Source organism: Oryzias latipes, chromosome 24 (assembly GCF_053564925.1).
Source record: "Oryzias latipes strain Hd-rR chromosome 24, Olatipes_Hd-rR_3.1".
NCBI classification, from domain to species: Eukaryota; Metazoa; Chordata; class Actinopteri; order Beloniformes; family Adrianichthyidae; genus Oryzias; species Oryzias latipes.
The window spans coordinates 16,819,163-16,839,115 of record NC_136260.1 but is presented as its reverse complement, the minus strand read 5'-3'; the positions used below and the strand labels follow the sequence as shown (position 1 = coordinate 16,839,115).

The 19,953-nt window shown below is 38.2% G+C and overlaps 1 protein-coding gene across 2 annotated transcripts in view; it reads right to left on the bottom strand.

Moving 5' to 3' along the window:
* The window catches only part of usta (uronyl 2-sulfotransferase a), a 59,162-nt gene that overhangs the window by 4,893 nt on the left and 34,316 nt on the right, over positions 1-19,953 (bottom strand). For both annotated transcript variants that reach the window (XM_004083493.5, XM_011491622.4), the window contains 4 exons: positions 13,165-13,208; positions 7,564-7,719; positions 2,507-2,586; positions 2,282-2,435 (listed from right to left, as the gene is read on the bottom strand). In XM_004083493.5, the coding sequence (XP_004083541.1) occupies positions 2,282-2,435; positions 2,507-2,586; positions 7,564-7,719; positions 13,165-13,208 (434 nt within the window). The remainder of the gene's footprint in view (positions 1-2,281; positions 2,436-2,506; positions 2,587-7,563; positions 7,720-13,164; positions 13,209-19,953) is intronic.

Sequence of the window (19,953 nt, the reverse complement as noted above, 5' to 3'; positions counted from 1 at the left end):
ACAGTGAAGGGTGTCAGGATTATGTCTGCTCCTATTGCACAGACATGTCAGGTTAACTGACAGCAAATGATGTTTAATCACTGTGGGAATCTGTCCTGAACAACATTATGTTAGAGTTGACATTTTATCTGTGTCTGACTCAAACCAGATCGGTGCTTTGAGTTTGTGCAAATTTCACACGTCCAAGTGACCATTGCATGCCTTATGTGTGCATAAAAAAGGGGCGCGGAAGCTGACGGAAAATCCAAGCAGACCACAGGAATGTCTCAGCGGCACGTGCATCAGGCTCCTGAAAAGCAAACTGACTTTGTTGACTGTTCTTTCCCCGACGCCTCTCCACATCTTTATTGCCACAGCAAGGTACACATGCCTACGCGAAGAGATATAAATATAAATATATATACATAGATATTAGAAAGATGAATCACTACACGTCAACATTTTTGCAAGAATTAAAAGGGGTGCCAAAAGTTTCCATCCATGTTCTAATCCCTTTCAGGGTCGCAGGGCAACTGGCACCTATCCCAGCTACCGTCGGGCAAAGGCGGGGTACACCCTGGACAGTTTGGTGCCAAAAAGGTTTTCCCTCTAAATCCAATGAAGCTGAGAAAACAGCTGTGACAGCTTGAACACAGACATTTAATGTGACATTTGCATAAAAGAAGTGATTCAAATATGTTTTTTAATGTTATTTTCATTGAAGTCGACGTTTATTTTGTCCTTAAAACTTTATATTATTACTAATCTTAAACAATAACCACCAGCAACAAAAAAGGATGAGGCTAAAGCCTCATGTTTATTGTCTTTTTTTCTTTTTCTTGATCATGAACGTTGGGTTACAGTAAAAGTTGTTTAGCCGTACATATGATGTAAAGCATCATATGTACACACTTTTGTGTGAGACATCAGTATAAGAAATAAAAAGAAAAATCTTTGGACAAAGTGCCATTTTTATGACACTTTTTAATTAAAAAAAAAGTTCATTTTCACAAAAATAAAATGTTACTTTAAAAAAAACAAAAAACTTGATTCCCACACAACCATTGCCAGACCTAACTTTAAGTATGGGACTGCTACAACACGCAGGCAGGTAAGCCAGTTCACAGCAATATAGCCTTTCCCTCCCCTGTAGCTGTAGCAAGGGGCCCCTGTGCTCTGCATACTTTAATAACTCAACTCACATGGTCAAAAACTTCAGGGAAAGCAGTGCGATACTTAATTACAGCCAGTCAGACTCAAACCACGCTGACATTTACTCCTTCTTACGCCGCTCTTGAGGTCTCCAGCAGCATGCAGGGCTGCAGCACAAACGGCTGGATCGTACATGTGTTTTCGATTATACATGACCTCAACGCAAAAATAATCACCGACCTGACGTCTACAATGGCAACAACACCTTCTGTTTTTGCCTACTTCTTCTGCATTTAATGTAAATCTGTTGAAGTCTTTTAAGAGGGACTATGAGCTAAAATAACTTTATGTATCTTATACTAAATTTGGAAAGTCAAAGAAAGCCTGCTAATTGTAAGATACTGGAGGCACTGGCTTTAACACGGTGCATGAAGTGGGTCTGCAAGGCAGATGTGAGACCCGTTTCTCATGTGGTGGATCAAGTCTGTAATTGAAGTCATAATCAGATTTAAATATTGGGTTAACTTCAGGCTGCAGTGGCCTTGCAATTTGCAGCAGAAAAACTCCAAAACAATCGACAGCTTGCAGTGTCATTCTTGTCGAAGCCTTGTTCTGCTGCTGCCTCCGTCTTAGTTTATGGAACGTATAATTACAGTTTACATGAAGAAGACACTACTTAGCTTGTTTCAGTACAGTGTTCTCTCGTGATGTGATGAAAACTGGCCTCTAAACTACAAAATAAAAGACTTTCTGGCAGCAATGGTAAGGACTCTAAAACACATCAGTATTCCAAACCATAAACACCTGTAGAGTTGATTCAGACAGCTTAAATAGGGAGTCAATGGACTTGTGGGCAGTGTGAGTGAGGAAATGAGGAGAATGTTAAAATGTCCAATTTGTCGAATATAGGCATCAAATAATACTGAAATATATTTCTTTATATTGAAATCTGAATTAATGGTAACCTAGTGTTTAAAAGACAGCTGTAAATCATAGAAAAATGTTTATGTTCGAAAGCTAACATCTACCAGATTTGTGTTTAACCTTTTATTTTGTGTTTATTTCCATCTCAAATTTGAGTCTAATGCATTAGGAAAAAACACAAAATGCACAAGAAAAACACAAATACAGATTGAAGAAAAAGACTCACCAGGTATCTCTCATCATCCTTCATGCCCGGTGTTCGGATCAGGTGGTTCTGCTCCCCCCTCCAGTCCCCGAAGCGACGGAAGAAATAATTGGACAGAAAGCGGTTGATGGGGTCTCTGATTATATTGATGTAGACGGGCTGTTCTATCCGGAACCTGAGACAAAGAGAAACACAATTCTGCATAACTGCCATAGGAGATCAATATCTGTTGCTGCAACACCATACCTGCTAAAATTGAGGAAGTGGACGTGTCGTGTGTAGAGGAACGGCGGCGGGATCTTACTGATGTTCCTCATGAGATCCACCTTTGGAGAGAAAACAAGGATGATTACATCATGTTGTTGATTTTTTTGTTTGCATCAGGGGGTAGAACATCTGAGGCTTTACTAAAAAATGTACAAAATAAAGACAGAAAAACTCTGTTTAAGTAATAAAACTGATTTTTGAGGGAACATGTAGTTTTTTATCACCAATGGGTCAATTCTTTTATTCAGGAATCTAAAAGTTATGTTTTACACAATGACTATCAACTCAACAAATGCAGATTTGACGATTAAGCATGTATAATTGAAAAACTGCAATACCTCTTTTTTACGATAATTTTTTTTTCTTTTTTTAGAAAATTTTCAGACCAAACTCAGCATTAAGATATACAAGAATCGTGCAAAAGAAGGACCAACAGGAACTATAAAATCAAATATATTACCATATATAACAAAATATAGCAAATGAAGCATTGTTCTAAAAAAGTTGAAAACATATTTGAGTGTTCATTCAGATGAGCACATGGTCTTCATAAAATAGGAGGAAACAAAACAAGAGAAAGCAAATCCATATCTATTCATTCCTCCATTATGAAGACTATCCTTCAAACTTTTTTTTTTACATTTATGTAAGTGGAACTTCCAAAGCTAATTTCCACCACATGGCATAAGGTTATTTTCCACAGTTTTTATAGTTTCATTAGAAAAAAAATGCCATCTGGCTAAAAGCTTGGATCAATAAAAGCCCAGTTTTAATAGACTTCAGTTTTTAGTCTATGTACAGGCACCTGTTATGTTACAGACACACTATTTCGCTAGCAAAGTAATATGCATTTTTGTTTATGTACACAAGACAGTTAATCTAAGGGCTCAGTCAGTTTTGGGCTTCGCTCCCTCCTCTTGGCTCTATAAACTCAGTACATTTCCACTCTCTCTGCCCCCCTCTGTGGATGTCTTCTGTTAAGGAAAAAACAAATAAAGATGTCGCCATTTCTCCAAGTTCTTAGCTGGTCTGTGCACTCTTATTTATTTTATCTCAAATTTTCTTCATTTTTGAATGAAAAGGAAGTAAGAAGTTGAAGGCATATTATTGGTCTGTCACATGTGGCTGTTTGCTAAAATAAACCCTTGTCTGTCTGTCTCGTTGGACCACCTTCTTTTTTACCAGCTCCAGGGAGAAAGTGGAGGATTCCAGACATACCTGCAACACCCCCACACCACACACCCTCCCAAACTTCCCTGGTGTCCTTACAAGATCCTAAATCTAGAAAAAACTCAAACTCAAGTAAAGCTTTGACTTCAAATCTAGGTTAATAAATTCTCCAAAAAAGCTCATTATAAAAAGATGATACCAACAGGATGAGAGTAAAGTAATTAAAATAGAAACTCTTAACACATCATCAACCAAACAATGTTTGGTTTTGGACAGTTTGCTTTACTTGGCAGGCGTAAGAACCGAACCTGCAACAGACTGACGACCTGGTTTCCCCCCGTCTGTGCCCAACAGTAGCCGGGACAGCCTCCGGCAACCCTGTGACCCTAAGAGGGATTTAGCGGGTTAAGAAGATGGATGGATAGAGGTGTAAAAAGCTGAATGAACTGTTCAACAAACATGAAAACTCTGCCCCCACCAAAAACAGGGTTTTGGTTAAGTGAACACTGGTGTGGTTCACTACGGTGTGAATGCAAGGAGACTGCAAGAACAGTGTATGATTAGCAGCAAAAATACATAGGTAAATAAATCCACAGTGTAATTCATAAAGTTGAAATGTAGTGGTAAATAGACAACATTTTATGATTGACATATTATAGTCTGGATTTTCTTTTATTTTTTTTAACTTGTCCTGTCCAACAGCTGAGCAAACAGGTCGGACTTTTCTTATTCATACTAAATTTTCTTTTTAGTTTGTGCAACAATCTGTTCTTAATTGAATAGCAGTTGTGAGTCTGTGTCGTTTTCAGGCCAAATGAAAGAAAGGTGGAAAAAAGGCTTTTTAATAGGCAACAGCATAGTTTACCAAAACCAATATGAAAAATAATGTTCTCTAAGCAGATTAGTTAAAGACCCTCTCTGATAAAAATTGTGTTTTTGGTGTTTTTAACCCTTGTGCTATCTTAGATGACCCCACCCTTACATTGACGTGTTCTCCCTACCATGACAAAGGTGGATAAAGGTGGAAAGATTTCATGTAATCCATGGACACCAGTGAAGATCACAAATCATTGAAGAAACAAGGTTTAGCGCACTGTCTGGTGGGTCTAGATGACCCAACTCCCAACTTTAAAATGCCTCTGATAGCACAAGGGTTACCATGTTTTTCTTGTGTTTTTCTCAAGATGGAGATATATAACGAAAATTAAGCTCAAAATTTATTTATTCAAACTGTTGTGAATCAGGAGGAGACAAAAAAATGCAGTTGGAGAAGCTTGGAAATGTTGAAAGAACTCCTGCCGCTCTACAAAATTTGTCCTGGAAAACTATGGAGGGATTTTTGTGCATTATTCCAAGCGTAACTTAAAACAGAAAAAATGCACTTGAAACTCAAACATACATGCAATCAAAATCATTTTTCTCTTGAAACTTAAAAATATCTGCAATCCAAAAAATATTGCTCTTGAAACTGAAAACCATGTGCGATCTAAATAATTTTTACTCAAGAAAATTTCTCTCTACTGCACTCGATCAGAGCAAGACCAAATTAAAATGTGCCTCAAAAACCAGCCAATCACAGGCATGGACATGAAGGTTGATGTTTATTTTGTGCGCAGAAGAGAGGGAATTGCTCTTGAGTAAAAATAGTTTTTTTGCATGTATTTTTCAGTTCAAAGCGCATTCCTCTGTTTCAAGAGCATGGTATTTTTTTTTTAAAGTTTTACACTCAGAACTGTAAGTGTTGTCCTATGAAAAGTGGCATAAAAATGACTCCATAGAAATGACACAGGATTTTTGATGCTACCTAAAAATGGCATAATCATAATTAAAAGACCACTGGGAACGCTTTCAAAATAGCTCAAAGGATGATCGGAGTGGCTCTTTAACAGGAAGTGGAGTTCTTGTGCGTTTCCAGTTCCAACCGAGGGCTAACAACCAGCTGACCCTTTAAATGTCTCATGAAAGAAGCATTTGAATATTTTTGTTTGATTTTATCTGTGGTGGAACAACTGTCCTCAGTGAAGGCTGCAGAGCAACTTTTTCTAAAGAAAAGGAAAACTTGACCCACCAAACAAACTGAAGCTGTCTTTCTTTTTCTATTTCCAGAGGAATAAAGCACCTTCACATTATGACAACCCCAAAAGACGACATTGACCTTGCACAAACCTATTAATGCACCGCAGGGGGAGTCAGTAGGAAAACTGTCTGAAGACGGCAGCATCCAGCCAGAACCACAAGTTATGGAACCGGCAACTCTACACTTAGGAGACATGTGTCTTCATCTGCATAAGTAAACATGCACAAGGGCAAAAAACACACCAAAAAATGAAGGCAAGTTTTCCTGAATTACATACAAACACTAGGACACTCTTCAACTAGGGCGAACACTTTTTCTGGGTAGTGTTGCTTGGATCCTTTACAGCGATGTTTTATGTCCAGAGGACTAATGAGAGCTGGGGTGTCCAGGCGCTGTGCATCAAACCAGCATTCAAAGTTTGATGAATTGCTATGCTTTCAACGGTGACTTAACATGCTCATCAGATGGATCAACTATAGTAACACGCGACAACCAGCTATACTGGCCTCTTCCTAGCAGCCCATCGCATCACGAGGGGATATGAGTCATTGCTGAACTTCTCCCACACATGCACATGCCTCTGGAGGTATTTAAGAGGAAAATGACAGATGTAGATATGAAAGCACTTGATGAATCATTCTGAAAGGGGGGTAAAAGGAAGTTCAGATTCTCAGCAGATCTCATTGGTTCTTCTTACTGGACATGACAGCCATGGATTTCAGTTATGAAACTTTGACACTTGAAAGAATAAAAGACAGCTCCTCATAGAAAAAAAAGGAGCTACTCTTATTTAGTCTTCCCACAATGACAAGCCAGTGCTTGTGTTATAAAAAAAAATATGCTGGCTTTATTTTTGTAAAATCAGCTCTCATGTCCTGGAGTTGCCCCAGATAAAAAACAAAAAGAGGAGAATCCTCAAAAGTTAAGTTAAGCCTTTTTCAAACAGCGAGCACAAAAATCTTTAGTCAGGTGACCTCAGACTCACATAACTACTTATTTTAATAAAGATCTTCCAATATTTGCCAACCTAAATTTAAGTAAATCAGTGTTAATTACACTTAGAATGAATTAGTTTTAGTCATATGACTTTAGCCTCATTTTCAAGATGTTTTAACAAAAAGTAAACCCTTAAACTTATTCTGAAAAAGCAGCGAAATACAAAAAAAATAAACACATTTTACTCACTAAAGTTAACCAGAGACTAAAATATAGTTTCTTGACTCATGGTCGTGTTTTTTAACTCTCTATTTTTTTTTATGGTCACCTTGAGTTTCAAGAACGCCAAACAAATAAAATATTAATTATATGGAGCTAATTTCGAGTAAATTCTGGCTTTAGTTCATTTTTATGCTCAAATGTTCAGGTCAAAGAGTTTCCTTTTGTGATTTAAAGACAAAAGAGAAGTTTGCGGAAGGCCGACTTGTGTCATTTGACAGACTAAAGCAAAACTGGCAATGCTGACAGTAAAATTAAATAATAATAATAATAAAAGAAAAAAACCTCTTCTTTATCTTTATACATACATATAAAATAAAAAGCCAGTTTTTTCAAGCAATTAATTTAACTCCTTTTGACAAACTTTACATTTAATGGATTCAGTGTCCAGTAGTCTATGTACAAGTTCAAATTTGTCTACGATAAATTTGATAATGGCATTCTTTACATGCTTATGTGGGTATAAGGAAGTGTACCTCGTTTTACTTTTGAATTTTTTCAATCAAGTCTGAACTAACACTTAACCAAAGTTGGATTTATCTTCGTATAGATAAATATATATATTTTGCCTTACCTGTTCATGTTTGGTGAGGCGTGTTTTGTTGTGAATATCAGAGGAGAAGAGGTTAAACTGATGTTTTTCTGCCAGTAACCTCAGCAGGATCACCACAGTCCTGCTGCCACACTTTCCAACCCGATTATAAACCACCTGGCTGGGGAACGGGAGCTCCTGCAAGCGGACACGGACGAGAAGGACGAGAAGAAAAAGACTCATTAGCCACAACAACCAATAAATAAACCAATAAAGTGCAATCATTAACAATTCTCAAAAGCTTCTGCTGCTGTTTTAGAAGATTAAAGAAATACTTTTTTTCATGTATTCTCTCATGGACACACAAGTCCCAGGAAGCACTTTCACACACCCTCCATCTGATTCGTTTAAAGAAGCTTAGTTATGATGGCATCCAAATGGAATATGTGTGAGACAAAGACACAAATGCTTTATGGTTATGTAAAAATAAATAGAATCATATTTATTCAGGAGTAAAAACATAGCAAATACATATCTTTTTATGAACAAATGTTACAGAAAGTGAGGAAAAGGGATTTATGTTGGCAAAGGAGTTTAACGAAAATAATGGCTCAATATTTATTTTGGATAAATAAGAAATAGATTATGCTTTAGGTTTTAAGACACTCTATTAAATTCACCGTAGACCCAAACACACACAAAACACTCCAAATTAATATTCTATTGCATAGCATATTATAATAAATGATAGTGTACTTTAAAACAGAAATATAATGTTTAAAGAAACAAATTCCCTTGTTTTGGGAGAAAGTTAAAAGTTCTTTATTTATATTGTCACTGGTACAGTGAAATTCAAAAGGTGCTCCCTAAACTGTGCAACACTCATACATTAAAACAAATTTCCTATGGTAAAGCGTACGACTAAAAATAATAAAGAATATCGGTACTTAAAAATACATAAAAGGATCATAATATGGTCATTAAAAATAGTAAAATTTAGACCTTGAGTGTGGGGGGGGGTTATTTCAACATTTCCTGGGTTAACCCTTGTGCTATCCTATGGCCCCACCCTTACATTGACGTGTTATCCCTACCACGACAAAGGTGGATAAAGGAGAAAAGGACTTTTTGTAATCCATTGAAATCAGTGAAGATCACAAATCATTGAAGAAAACACCTCAGCGCACTATCTTGTGGGGTCTAGATGACCCTACTCTCAATGTTAAAGTGTCTAGGATAGCACAATGGATACATAACCAAAATTTAAGCTTCTGATAATAAAGACAAGGCTGAGATACAAGACAAGCTCTTATATTTATATTTATCTGCTGATTTTATGGAAAATAACATTTTAAGTTCTTTGTAAAAAAAATAATAAAAAAAATAAACTGTAAATGTTTTTTAAAAAATTCCTCTGTCATTTAGAGCACAGAGGTGATGGTTGTTCAGTTTGTTGGATAACTCAAAACACAATAAATTAAAAAAATTACAAAAGAAAACTATCCATACCATCACCCACAAAGTTTTGGATTTGTGTGTACTGACTTTCGCAACTAATTGATCTCTTAAGTTGAGACTTTAAAGCTTTTTGAACAAAGAGGAGCTTATGACAGCAAAACGTTCCCAGACCATCACCGCTACGGCACCATGGTTAACATGTGGAATGGGGAGTCTGCACTGACATGCTTAGTGTCTTGTCAAATTTCAGATACTGACACATCTGGATGGACTAGATTATTAGTCGTCCATGTTCAAAAAACTGTACAGGTTGTTAAAAAACATATTTACAAACTATAAATCAGCTAAAAGGCATGTATTCAACCTGAAAATAATGATTAAGCTATAAAAACAACAGTAAGTCTGAGACTCTCTAGAATAATTGTAATACATCTTTTGGGGTATTTTAAAGTTTGCCATTATGATTCCAGTCTTTCCTAATTTAATACTCTGCAAAGAAACTAATAAATTAAAAAGCAAAGGAAATACATCTACCGTATTTTTAAAAAAAACGATAATACCTTCTTAAAATCTGGAGTGCCTAACATATAGATTCACTCTGGTTGTGCTTACTGATGTTGAACCAATTTTGACAGGTAAACGGTGCTCAGTCGAAATATTTGGTTAGGTGTTATTGTGAATACGCTAACACGGCTCACGTGGTAAGGTTGGGAGATATGCTACCTTGACAGTAACGCGCGTTTGAGCGACCACTTCCAATGAAAGTTTTATGTAAACACACACCAGTGACGTGCAATCAGGATAGGCAGGCGAGGCTGTGCCTCACCTTTCATTATGGAAAGAAAAGAGAAAAAATAAATTCAATTGTTACATTTAATCAGTAATTTGTGCTTTGCAGTCATTTTCCATTTAACCATTTTTGGGTGTTTGTTCTTTTCAAAATTGCTGAATTTCCGCATTTGCCGTTCAGATACTAAGTGACGTGCGATGAGGCACCAGCCCGCTGAGCCTCACCTTGGATTGCGCAATACCTATGCAGTCAGACGGTACTGCTGTCTCTCTGTATGTCGGTTCAATCACTTGTACTATATGAGCTGAGTTTACATAATTTAGCAGATGTATATGATCTACAGTGTTTGTTTTTATAAATAACTATGTGAAGGACGTGTTTCTTGTGCTGAGCGCTAAACGCCGGCGAAAAAGCCGCTGGGTGAGGCCAGCAGTTCTTGTGCCTCATGCTAGGGGGCGCCGGTGAGCCCTGAGATTATGACGCTAAAAAATACTAGAAGAAGTGATAGCAAGCGGCAAGTCATTTTCTTCAGAAGGAGTGGCGTATGGACTTTATTTACAAGTAAAGGTAAGACGATAATAACGTTTGTGCTTTTTTCTATGCTGCAGTTTGTATATGAAAAAAAAACCACGTTGAAATGATATTTTAAACAAAACACGTTAACTGTTGTCAATCAAATGGTGAATAAATTACTCAGTATGGTTCATATGTTTGTTAATCTGACTGATGACGTCAGTGCCTCACCAGCCATTAAACTCACCGCACGTCACTGACACACACATATGCACGTTTTGGGGATAGTGCGCTTACGTTTTTTAGTCTGTTTGCAGCCTAAATGCAATTGAATGGGCGCTGAAAGTTAAACCAGTTGAACTTTGGCCAATCAGAGACTCCGCTTTGGTAACGACGCATGGGTAGGGTCTTTTTCAATACATGGAAGTGCCAACTGTTTAAAGATAGATCATGGAAGACCAATTACTTAAGGAGGTTTGTGCCTGCTGGAATGATTTGACACCAAGTCTTTCATATATCTGAATAGAACTGTAAAAGAAAAAGCCTGAGCAAGATTCACAAGACTTGGACCGCTTCGACATTTTGCACCAAGCTTCCTCCAACTGTGAGAACATGCACTAGTATCAGCTAGCAATGGGCCAGTATGAACACCATATGAGCATTCAAAAACCTGGATTTAGCGCATTCTTGAACAAACCACACATGCCTTGAGTGAACACTTCAAACGTGACTAACATGTAGCTTGTTAAAAAACACGTTCCAGAACTACCGATAATGAAGTCGGACTGACTGACAGACTTATCTCTGACTATTGTTTCGCTTAATGTGTCTTATAGTTTCATGCACCTTATATATAACATCATTTCAAAAATAAACCATACACTGACGGTGCACTTTACAGTTCGATTCGCCCTATTGTGCTGTGAATATGGTAGGTTTAAAGAGTGTATAATGCTCCTTTTCACATGTATGCGGCTTAAAGGAAAGAATAAGCCAAACATAGTGTTCTTGAATCATATGATTGATGATGCTTTGGCAGAATTACCTCTTTTTTTTGAAAATGTTTACACTTTAAAGATGTTACTCCCTTTGAGCAAGTTTCGAGTAGAAATTGCATTTCGTGTGTTTGCATCAATGGACTTTCTTTGAACTTCCACAATTCCGTCGACAGATTTACAACAAAACCTCCTCCAGCATCTCTAAAAACATGTCTTGGGGACCCCTTCTCGACTACTGCGCCCCAATAAAGCTTATGGCTGTGAATTAGAAGAAAATGATTTACATGTGTAGGGAAACATTAGATGCGCTTATACCTACGGCATAAATTACATTCTGTGAAATAATATGTTGAAAAATATGTTTGAAATATGAGTTAATATGTACAGAGGGCATTCCAGTCATGCTCATGAAGATATAACATTTCATTTTGGGGCTTTCCATACTAGCCTTTTATTCTCAGCTTGAGTTGTGACATCTCTCTACATTTGCCAGAAGTACAGCCTTCGAAGCACAAATGCTCCAGGCCATGAGACAGTTGCAGAGACTGAAGATAAAGCCCAGCTTCCCGAGCATGTCAATAAAGGTTAATGAGAAACGTGGCCAGTGAACTCCTTACCAGAGCCACCGCATAATAACAGCCTGTGTGGGAGATGACATGACAGCTGACGTGGAATCAGTAAAAGTATGCCGCTAATTTTGAACAACTGGCAGCTTTGCTTTCCATCTGGAGAGGAAATGCTCAGCATTGAAGCCTGGAAAAGCTGTCACTGCAGCCACATGTGGCAGATGTTGACAGATTCTTAGCAGAAGCAGGAGGGCTAAGACTGTTTTGATTTCTAACTTAACAGAGATTGATGAGTAAATGTAGCTGTAAGTATTGAAGGAAGTTGTTCGGAACTCTTCACAAAATCTCCAAATTGGTTCACCAAAATGACCACAAAAAAAATAAATATATATATATATATATATATATATATATATATATATATATATATATATATATATATATATATATATATATATATATATATATATATATATATATATATATATTTATATATATATATATATACACATAAAATGCTTCTAAATTACAATTTACTAGTAGAGATTTGCAGTTTTAATCATACATTTTCAGTCATGAAAAGTACTAAAGTTGCTTGGAGCTTCATGTGGCTAGAAAGATGAATCCAAGGAATTAAAGAGAAAACATCCTGCTAATTGAATCCAGATGACTTTATCAGCATTTGTATTGGCTCTCATGGTTGTTGAGCACATTCTAAGCATTTGGCAATGTCTGCTGCAGACATAAGGTCAGCAACTGGTTTGCTGTAAAAACAAAACAGAAATGATTCAAATACTAGTATAAGTATCAATTTCATCTTTATCCATTTAATTGTTTTTTTAAAGCTTTCTTTCATTTAAATACATATTTTTTTCGATTTAATGAACTAGAAGATTTAAAAAAATATGACTGTATTTGAATGCTGCATTCAAAGCGTGAAGATTTATTGATGGTAAAACAAAAAGTGAAATGGATTTTTAAAGAATTAAAATCATCTAAATGTTCTAAAAAAGCTGGTTGATTGAAAAGGTAAATAAACAAAAAGGCTGTGGGGGCATTAGAGAGATGGAGAAGTGAAGGACAGTCCTGCAGATCTGCAGCTGGATGAATACAAGGCTCCTGTGTCAGCACTAGCTGAGAGAGAGTGAGTAGCTGCTATTTAGCCTTAGTTTGCATGCAGATCCCTTATTCAAACATAACTCTTATCCTGTTTTGACTCAAGTTACTCTGATTGCAGGGTTGCAAACCAAGGATTGAACAAGCTCTGAACTTTGAAAGGGCAGAAAGGCATAAGACGATAAGAAGGAAAAAGACTTACTCTTGGAGGAATGGATCCGTGGTCGTTTAGATATGTAGATGAACCTGGGAAAAAAAAAGGATTCATGTCAAAATCTAAATGAACACAACTAAGAATGAGTCTTTAAAAAGTTGGCTTTTGAGCTTTAAACAGTAAACAAATCAAGAAATGAATAGCGTAAAAATGCACATAAACAATACATAATAACTTTCGTGTAACGGTACATGTAAAGCCGACTCAGCATTAACGGGCCTGCTTCCAATAAAAAAAGTTTAAGTAAACACGCGTACAGGTTTTAGGTTTCCGCGTTCAAGACTCTCACGTTCACGCATAGCTATGTACATCTTTAAAGTCCTTTTTCGGGTTCCAGGTAGAAAACACATGACCATTGAAAGCAGTTGGGAGGTAAACCAGTTGAACATTGAGCAATGAGGGACTTGGATTTGGTGACATGATCCAATTTCATAAAATGCCATCCGTTGGAAAATTGATCATGCACAAGAAATTTCCAATTGCGGTTTATGTCCAGTCAGAATAATTTGACACCAAGTCTTTCATCTATCAGAATAGAGCTGTGAAAGAAAAAAGCCTGGAACAAGATTTGCGACATTTCACACCAGACTCTTCCAAACTGTAGGTGCATGTGCTAGTTTTGGGTAGTGACAGTCCAGTGTGAACAGCATTCTTGAACGCGCATCAAATGCCGGGTGTTTATCCTGGTTTTTCCTCTAAGAATCAGCTCTGGTGAAGTTTTATGGTTTGAACATTCATTAATTTAGCTTTCATGCTGATAGTAGTTAGTTTCCTCGGTAAAACCATGGTGAAAAAAAAATGTCAAAAAGCAACCCCCCCCCCCCCCCCACACACACACACAAGGCTTGAAATATGAAACAATGAGATAACACAAGCTATTATTTCTATTTTTTAGAATGCTGACAGTGAAGTGAAATCCCCCCAAACAAAATTCCTAAATAGAGATTACATGCTGAGCTTTAGGTTCTCATAAATGTGTCTCTTAGTCCAGAAATTACAAATCGAGATTTTTTTTAAGCATAAACCTCACAAATAAAGTTGAAGAAACTGCACCAGACTCCACACAAAGCAAATTCAGCCAACAGAGACGCATTTTTAAATGATTTTTTTTATTCAAAATTGTTCCCAGATTGAGGATCTATGCTCGCCATTTAGTCTACTCTCTTTATTCAGGCCTAGACTTCAGACAGCGGCCTTATCTGTGGCTGACTAACAAACACTAGTTCTCTTTATTTTTAAAAGAAATACAGATACTCTACATCTAAAGCAAATCAGTTCTTGTGAAAAAGGTGTGTGTTCATTCTCAGTCGGTTCAATTGAAAAATGAAAAAAAAAACCTGGATTTTATATGAATTCTCACACATAAATTCAAGCAGTTATTTCATGTAATATAGGCATAGATGAAGTGGACCTAAGATTTACCATCTAATGAAACAAGCCTATGAGGAAACTTGAAAGAAAAAGGTTTTTAGATCAACAAGTTTTCAGGCTTTTGAAAATCTCTTTGACTGCTTGGTTGGGCCTCTTTTTGCATGAATTAATGCATCAATGGATTCTGGCATGGAGGTTATCAGCCGGTGCTGCTGCATATGTGCAAAGGAAGCACAGGTTGCTTTAGTAGCTGCTTTCAGGTGACCTACTGCTGTGTCTGGTGTCTCTGCTTTTCCTCTTGACAACAGTCTGTAGATTTTCTATCAAATTCAGGTCAGGTGAATTTATTCTAGACAAATAAACAGAATAACAGCTTTTGGCACCTTTGACAGTGTATACAAGTAACAAGTCCTGCTGGACAATAAAATCAGCATCTCCATACTAATTAACAGAAGGCAGCATGAAATGCTCTAGAATTTTCTGGTAGATGACTGTTGACTTCAAAAAATACAATGCACCAATAACACCCAAACGCATACCTGACTGAGAAAACTTCACACTGCACTATAAACATTATGAATTCTGTCTTTCCATTCTCACTCCGGACTTGGGTACTTTTATTTCCAAAAATTTATTTAAATTTGATTTTCTTTTTAATAGAGAAGTTTAGACAATTCAGCAACAGTCCAGTTCTTTTTCTCCTTAGCCCAGGTAAGTCACTCCTGGTTCAGAACTGGCTCGACACAAGCTCTAAATGCACTGATTCCAGCCACAGTCTATGGTCCTTTTGATGTTCCCCAAATTCTTAAACGGATTTTGTTTGACCATCCTCTTTAAAGCTGGGTTTTTATCCCTGTTGCTGGAGAACCTTTTCTTTGAGCACTTTCCCCTTCCACTCAATTGTCAGTTAATATAGACTAATCAGTCTGTGAACAACCAGCTTTTCTAAGTAAAGACCTTTTGTGGCTTATGTAGATAACTTTCTTGTGGACATCTGTTAAGTCAGAAGTCTTCCCTATGACAGCACAGCTTTCTGACCCAGACTAAAGGATCAAATAATGCTACGGAAATCTTTGTGAGTTTGAAAGTGAATAGAGGGTGACATCATGATTACTCATTATCTGTAATTCATGGCCGGCCCTCCCTATACGCGAAATACGCAGCCGCGTAGCCCCCACCCCACCCCCACCACCACCACCAGGGCCCCGAAGTGGCGAAAAAAAAATAAAAAAGAGCCAAATCTGGCAACCCATTTCATAGCGCGTCCGTACCAACGTGCGCTCTGAATGTTGTGCAAAAGAAAGTTGGCTGCACTTTAATGATCGCCCCCTTCAACACACCTGAACCAATCTGGCAACCCAAATGATGACGTTACGCCATTCTTAGCAACGATTGGTCAACATCATTTCATCTGAGCCTGGCACAGTGCGACAACACTACTACAACAACAACTTTATGCCAAAGAGACTTTATCCATCAGGAGCTGAAAAAAGATGAAGAATTTAAACATCAGTCACACGGTGAGTCTGGAGGATGTTGGAGTCGTATTCTTCTCCTGCCTTTCTGTGCAGCTGCGCGATTTACGTAAAATACTAATCAATCTGAGGTGAAGATTGCACAAAACTATCCCGTTTGTAGTAATTTCCAATGGAAAACTTGAAAATAATTCTGATACCCAAGTTTCCAAGATGAGGTCAGACATGACCTTCCAAAACGGCAGAGAGTAGAGAAAAGCAAATAATGACAACTGTGGCTGATAAATAAATGTTTTAACTCACGTTATCGTATTGGCTAATTGTTTTTGCTAACACATATTTAGTGCGATCTGGATTTTCCGGTTTCTGTCAGTATAAAAACTGCTGTTTTATCTGTTATAGACAGTCAGGTAGTCTGACTTTTACAACAGTGAGTGTGTCTTAAAATCCTACATTAGCACGAAATATGGAGAATCAAAACTGCCAAATACAAATAGGAAATAGATTTTCTCATTTATAAATGACGAACAAAATAAATTTACTAATTTTAAAATTATGAACATACAAAATAATAATAAAGAAGTGTATAAATGTGTATATTTCCATTTCTACTCAAATTAGTGTTCACATTTATTATTTATAAATGGGTACATTTATTTCTTATTTGTATTTTGCAGTTTTGGTTTTACATAATGAGGATGTTTTGCACAGTTTCTTCTGCTCTGAAAAAGTATTGGAGGTGGTGTAGCGGCCACATCCCAAGATGTTCCTGACATCACTGAAGATGTCATCTCAGGTAACTTTAATAGCATTTAAAGTATTTTAAAAAACAGTGTCTGCATAACCCCTTTTTTCATAAACAGTAGCTGTACAGAATGAAGTCCCAAATTGTTCACATTTAAATAAACAAATATGGCCTCATGCAAATATACAATCAAACAATAAATCTCTCATAAATATATAAAAAGATCATGAAATTGTGAAAAACCTGCACACAGATTTTAAATGAGCCAGTGAACTATTATTAGTATTCTTATTTTATTAGTTTTATCATTGATTATTGTATAATAATAATGCTTGTTTTTTAGCTGCAGAAGAAACTCCTGTCACCACATCTTCTGTTGAAAGGGAAAACGTTGATGCTGCTGCTGGGAAGTTTGGTCCAGCTGAACGGCCAACCACTCTCTCATCCAGTAAGAATGGATTTGGTGCAAAGAGGTCCTTTTCAGACGGATAAAGACTCTGACTTTCCAAAATCCCCATCATTGAGCTGTTGTGTTCTTTATTTTGGATTGTTTTATCGTTATTTGATTTTCTATTAAGTTGCTGTTTTTAATAAGTTGGAGTTTTGTGAATGTCAGTTTTTGAGTGCCTAATGTTACATTAAAAAATATATATCTATATACATTTTTCATTCATATTTTTTTCCTTTCACTTTAAAATTTATTTGGCACCACTAAATGTGCATCCAACATGCAGGCAATAAACTGTATTCAATTCTTAAGCAGCAACAATAATACATTCACAAAATGTAGTAATAGAGAGATCTCATTTATATTACAACAACAGTTGCATTTTGTTGGTGCTGCTGATCAGTTAGAGGGCCCACAAATTAAATTTGCCTCTGCTGTCAATCAGACAGACCTCCGCATCACCACGACGCTCCGCCACCCCTTTCACACTTTGTGCCGTCAGCCAGACCACACCACACAGTGTGGTCCAGCCTGGAAGTTCTCATCAAAACGTCTGAACTTCCTGTGATCAGTGATGAAATGTGAAGTTGACCATCTAATGTCTGCTCCCTCGCTCACTCGGAAAGCAAACTCCTTCTCCTGGTTTATCGTCTCGCTGCAGGCTTTGTGTGTGTCGTCAAGTCCTCTGCGCTCTCTGCGTCTGCAGGTGCTGTCTGCGTCTGCAGGTGCTGTCTGCGTCTGCAGGTGCTGTCCCGGTGCGTGCTGCTTTTGCACAAGCTGCACCACAGTTTGCGCTGGCAGGTTCTGGCCAGGTGTCCCTACAGGCCTTATCTGAAGCATACAAAGTCCTTTGTCGCCTTCTCTGCTCCTCGCTCACCTGGGCTGGCAGGTCTCCCTCTGGTGCACGCGGGCATTCATCACGTTGTCACCTGCTGCGGTCGCGCACATCTTTTCAGTGTCCTCACAGCTCCGTAGCTTTGTTTTAAACTTTGAAAATGACATGGTCTCATCCTGTTGTGTCACATGGATTGCAAATGGTTGGAATGACTCAGGTAGCCCCTTCAGGACCATGGCAACCAGCAGACCATCGCTCAGCGTTTCTCAAGGCCGTGATCACTGTCTCAGCGCCGATTATATATTCTGTCACGCTTTCATTGGCCGGCTTTTTCAGTGAAGTCAGTTCAGTATAAAGACTGGTGATACGAGGCTTTCCTTTATTTTGGTAGGTGTCTCTCAGGATCTGTAGCGCCTTGCGGCCATCATCTGCTGCCTCACGCATCACCAGCGACAGTCTCTTGTCATCCAGAAACTGGATCAGTTCAGCACATGCCTCCGCATTTTTAGCTGGATCCTCATCGTCATCATCAGGGTCAGGCGCATTCAGGATGGCGTCTTTCAACCCTTTTAGTCGAAGGTGACCCAAGAACTTGGTTTCCCGTAGGTCATAGTTCTTCTCATCTCCGTCGAACAGAAGCCGGGACCAGCGGCTTGTATCAGCTGTTCGTCTGCTCATGGTGTCAACTTCCTCACAAAAGTGGAAAACACACTTTATAGTATCAGGCGTCTCCTGGGCCCATAACCTGTTAGCAGGTTGGTAACGGTGCGGTGCTGCTGTAACTGGGTGGACTTTTCTGCTCTGCGTTGTGTTCCAGTGAATAAAAGACCACGCTTGGATGCTGAGTCAATCTCTTTTAATCTTGGTTAACAGAAAACAAAAATTCACAATGCTGTCCAGAGTTTCTTCTATGTTTTTCCCCCTCGGCCAGAGCTCGCAGCAGTCTCAGTGCGCATTCTCATTAGCACCTTCCCCCCACAACATGTAGAGTAACACAAAAAGAACATGATAAAATGAGAAAACTGCACCGTACCTGGTTAACAGAAAAAAAAATGTAATTAAATAGAGAGCGCCATACTTTAGTGAGACGGAGTCGGAGATTTTAATGACGGCGTATGAAGATTATACTCCCATCAAAAAAGTAATATGACTGCATCATCAGCAAAAGAAAAAGTTCCTGCTTGGAGAAAAAGAACAAAGTAAACACACAAGTTTCTATCACACGCTTCACCAAAGCCTCCATCCACCCGTGATCCACTTTCAGGATGTGAACCAACGCTCTTTTAAGGAAAAAAACAAACGAAACACTTCCGGTGAAGCAGCAGCAACTGGTGATGTGAGGTCGTCAACTGTCAATCAAACTTCAGCTTCAAGGTTCCACTAATGGAGATGAAAGGAGACAGTAGAGCAAGAAGATGCTGGTTCAAATCCCAGAAAGCACCAGATGGAGGAAAAATGGTGATCGACAAAGTGCTGACTGATATACAGAATAGTGCGATGGAACTGACTTGATTTCCAAAGCAGAGAAGTGCTGGTTCAACTCCTCGTCTCAGTTTTGTTGTTTTCGGTTTTTGACGCTCCTTGACAGTCATCAGCTCAAAGGAACAAAGCAACACAGTTCTGCTGTAGACAGATTAGCACAGTGGGTGTGTTTCTGTCCTTGAAGCAGGGGAGCGCAGGTTCAAGTCCCAGTCAGGGACATCGAGGTGTTCAGTCACGTCACAATTCAAGCTGCGGCTAGGAGGAGTCAGGACGGCAGGAAAAGGGGGCTCTATCTTTGCCCCCCCCTCCCTGAGGAAGGAGGACCAGGAGAAGAGGATCCGAGAAGAAGATGTGCATTTAGATAGATCCATGCAGAATGCAGCTTGGATGTGTGGAGGGTCTGCATACTGTAGATGCAATA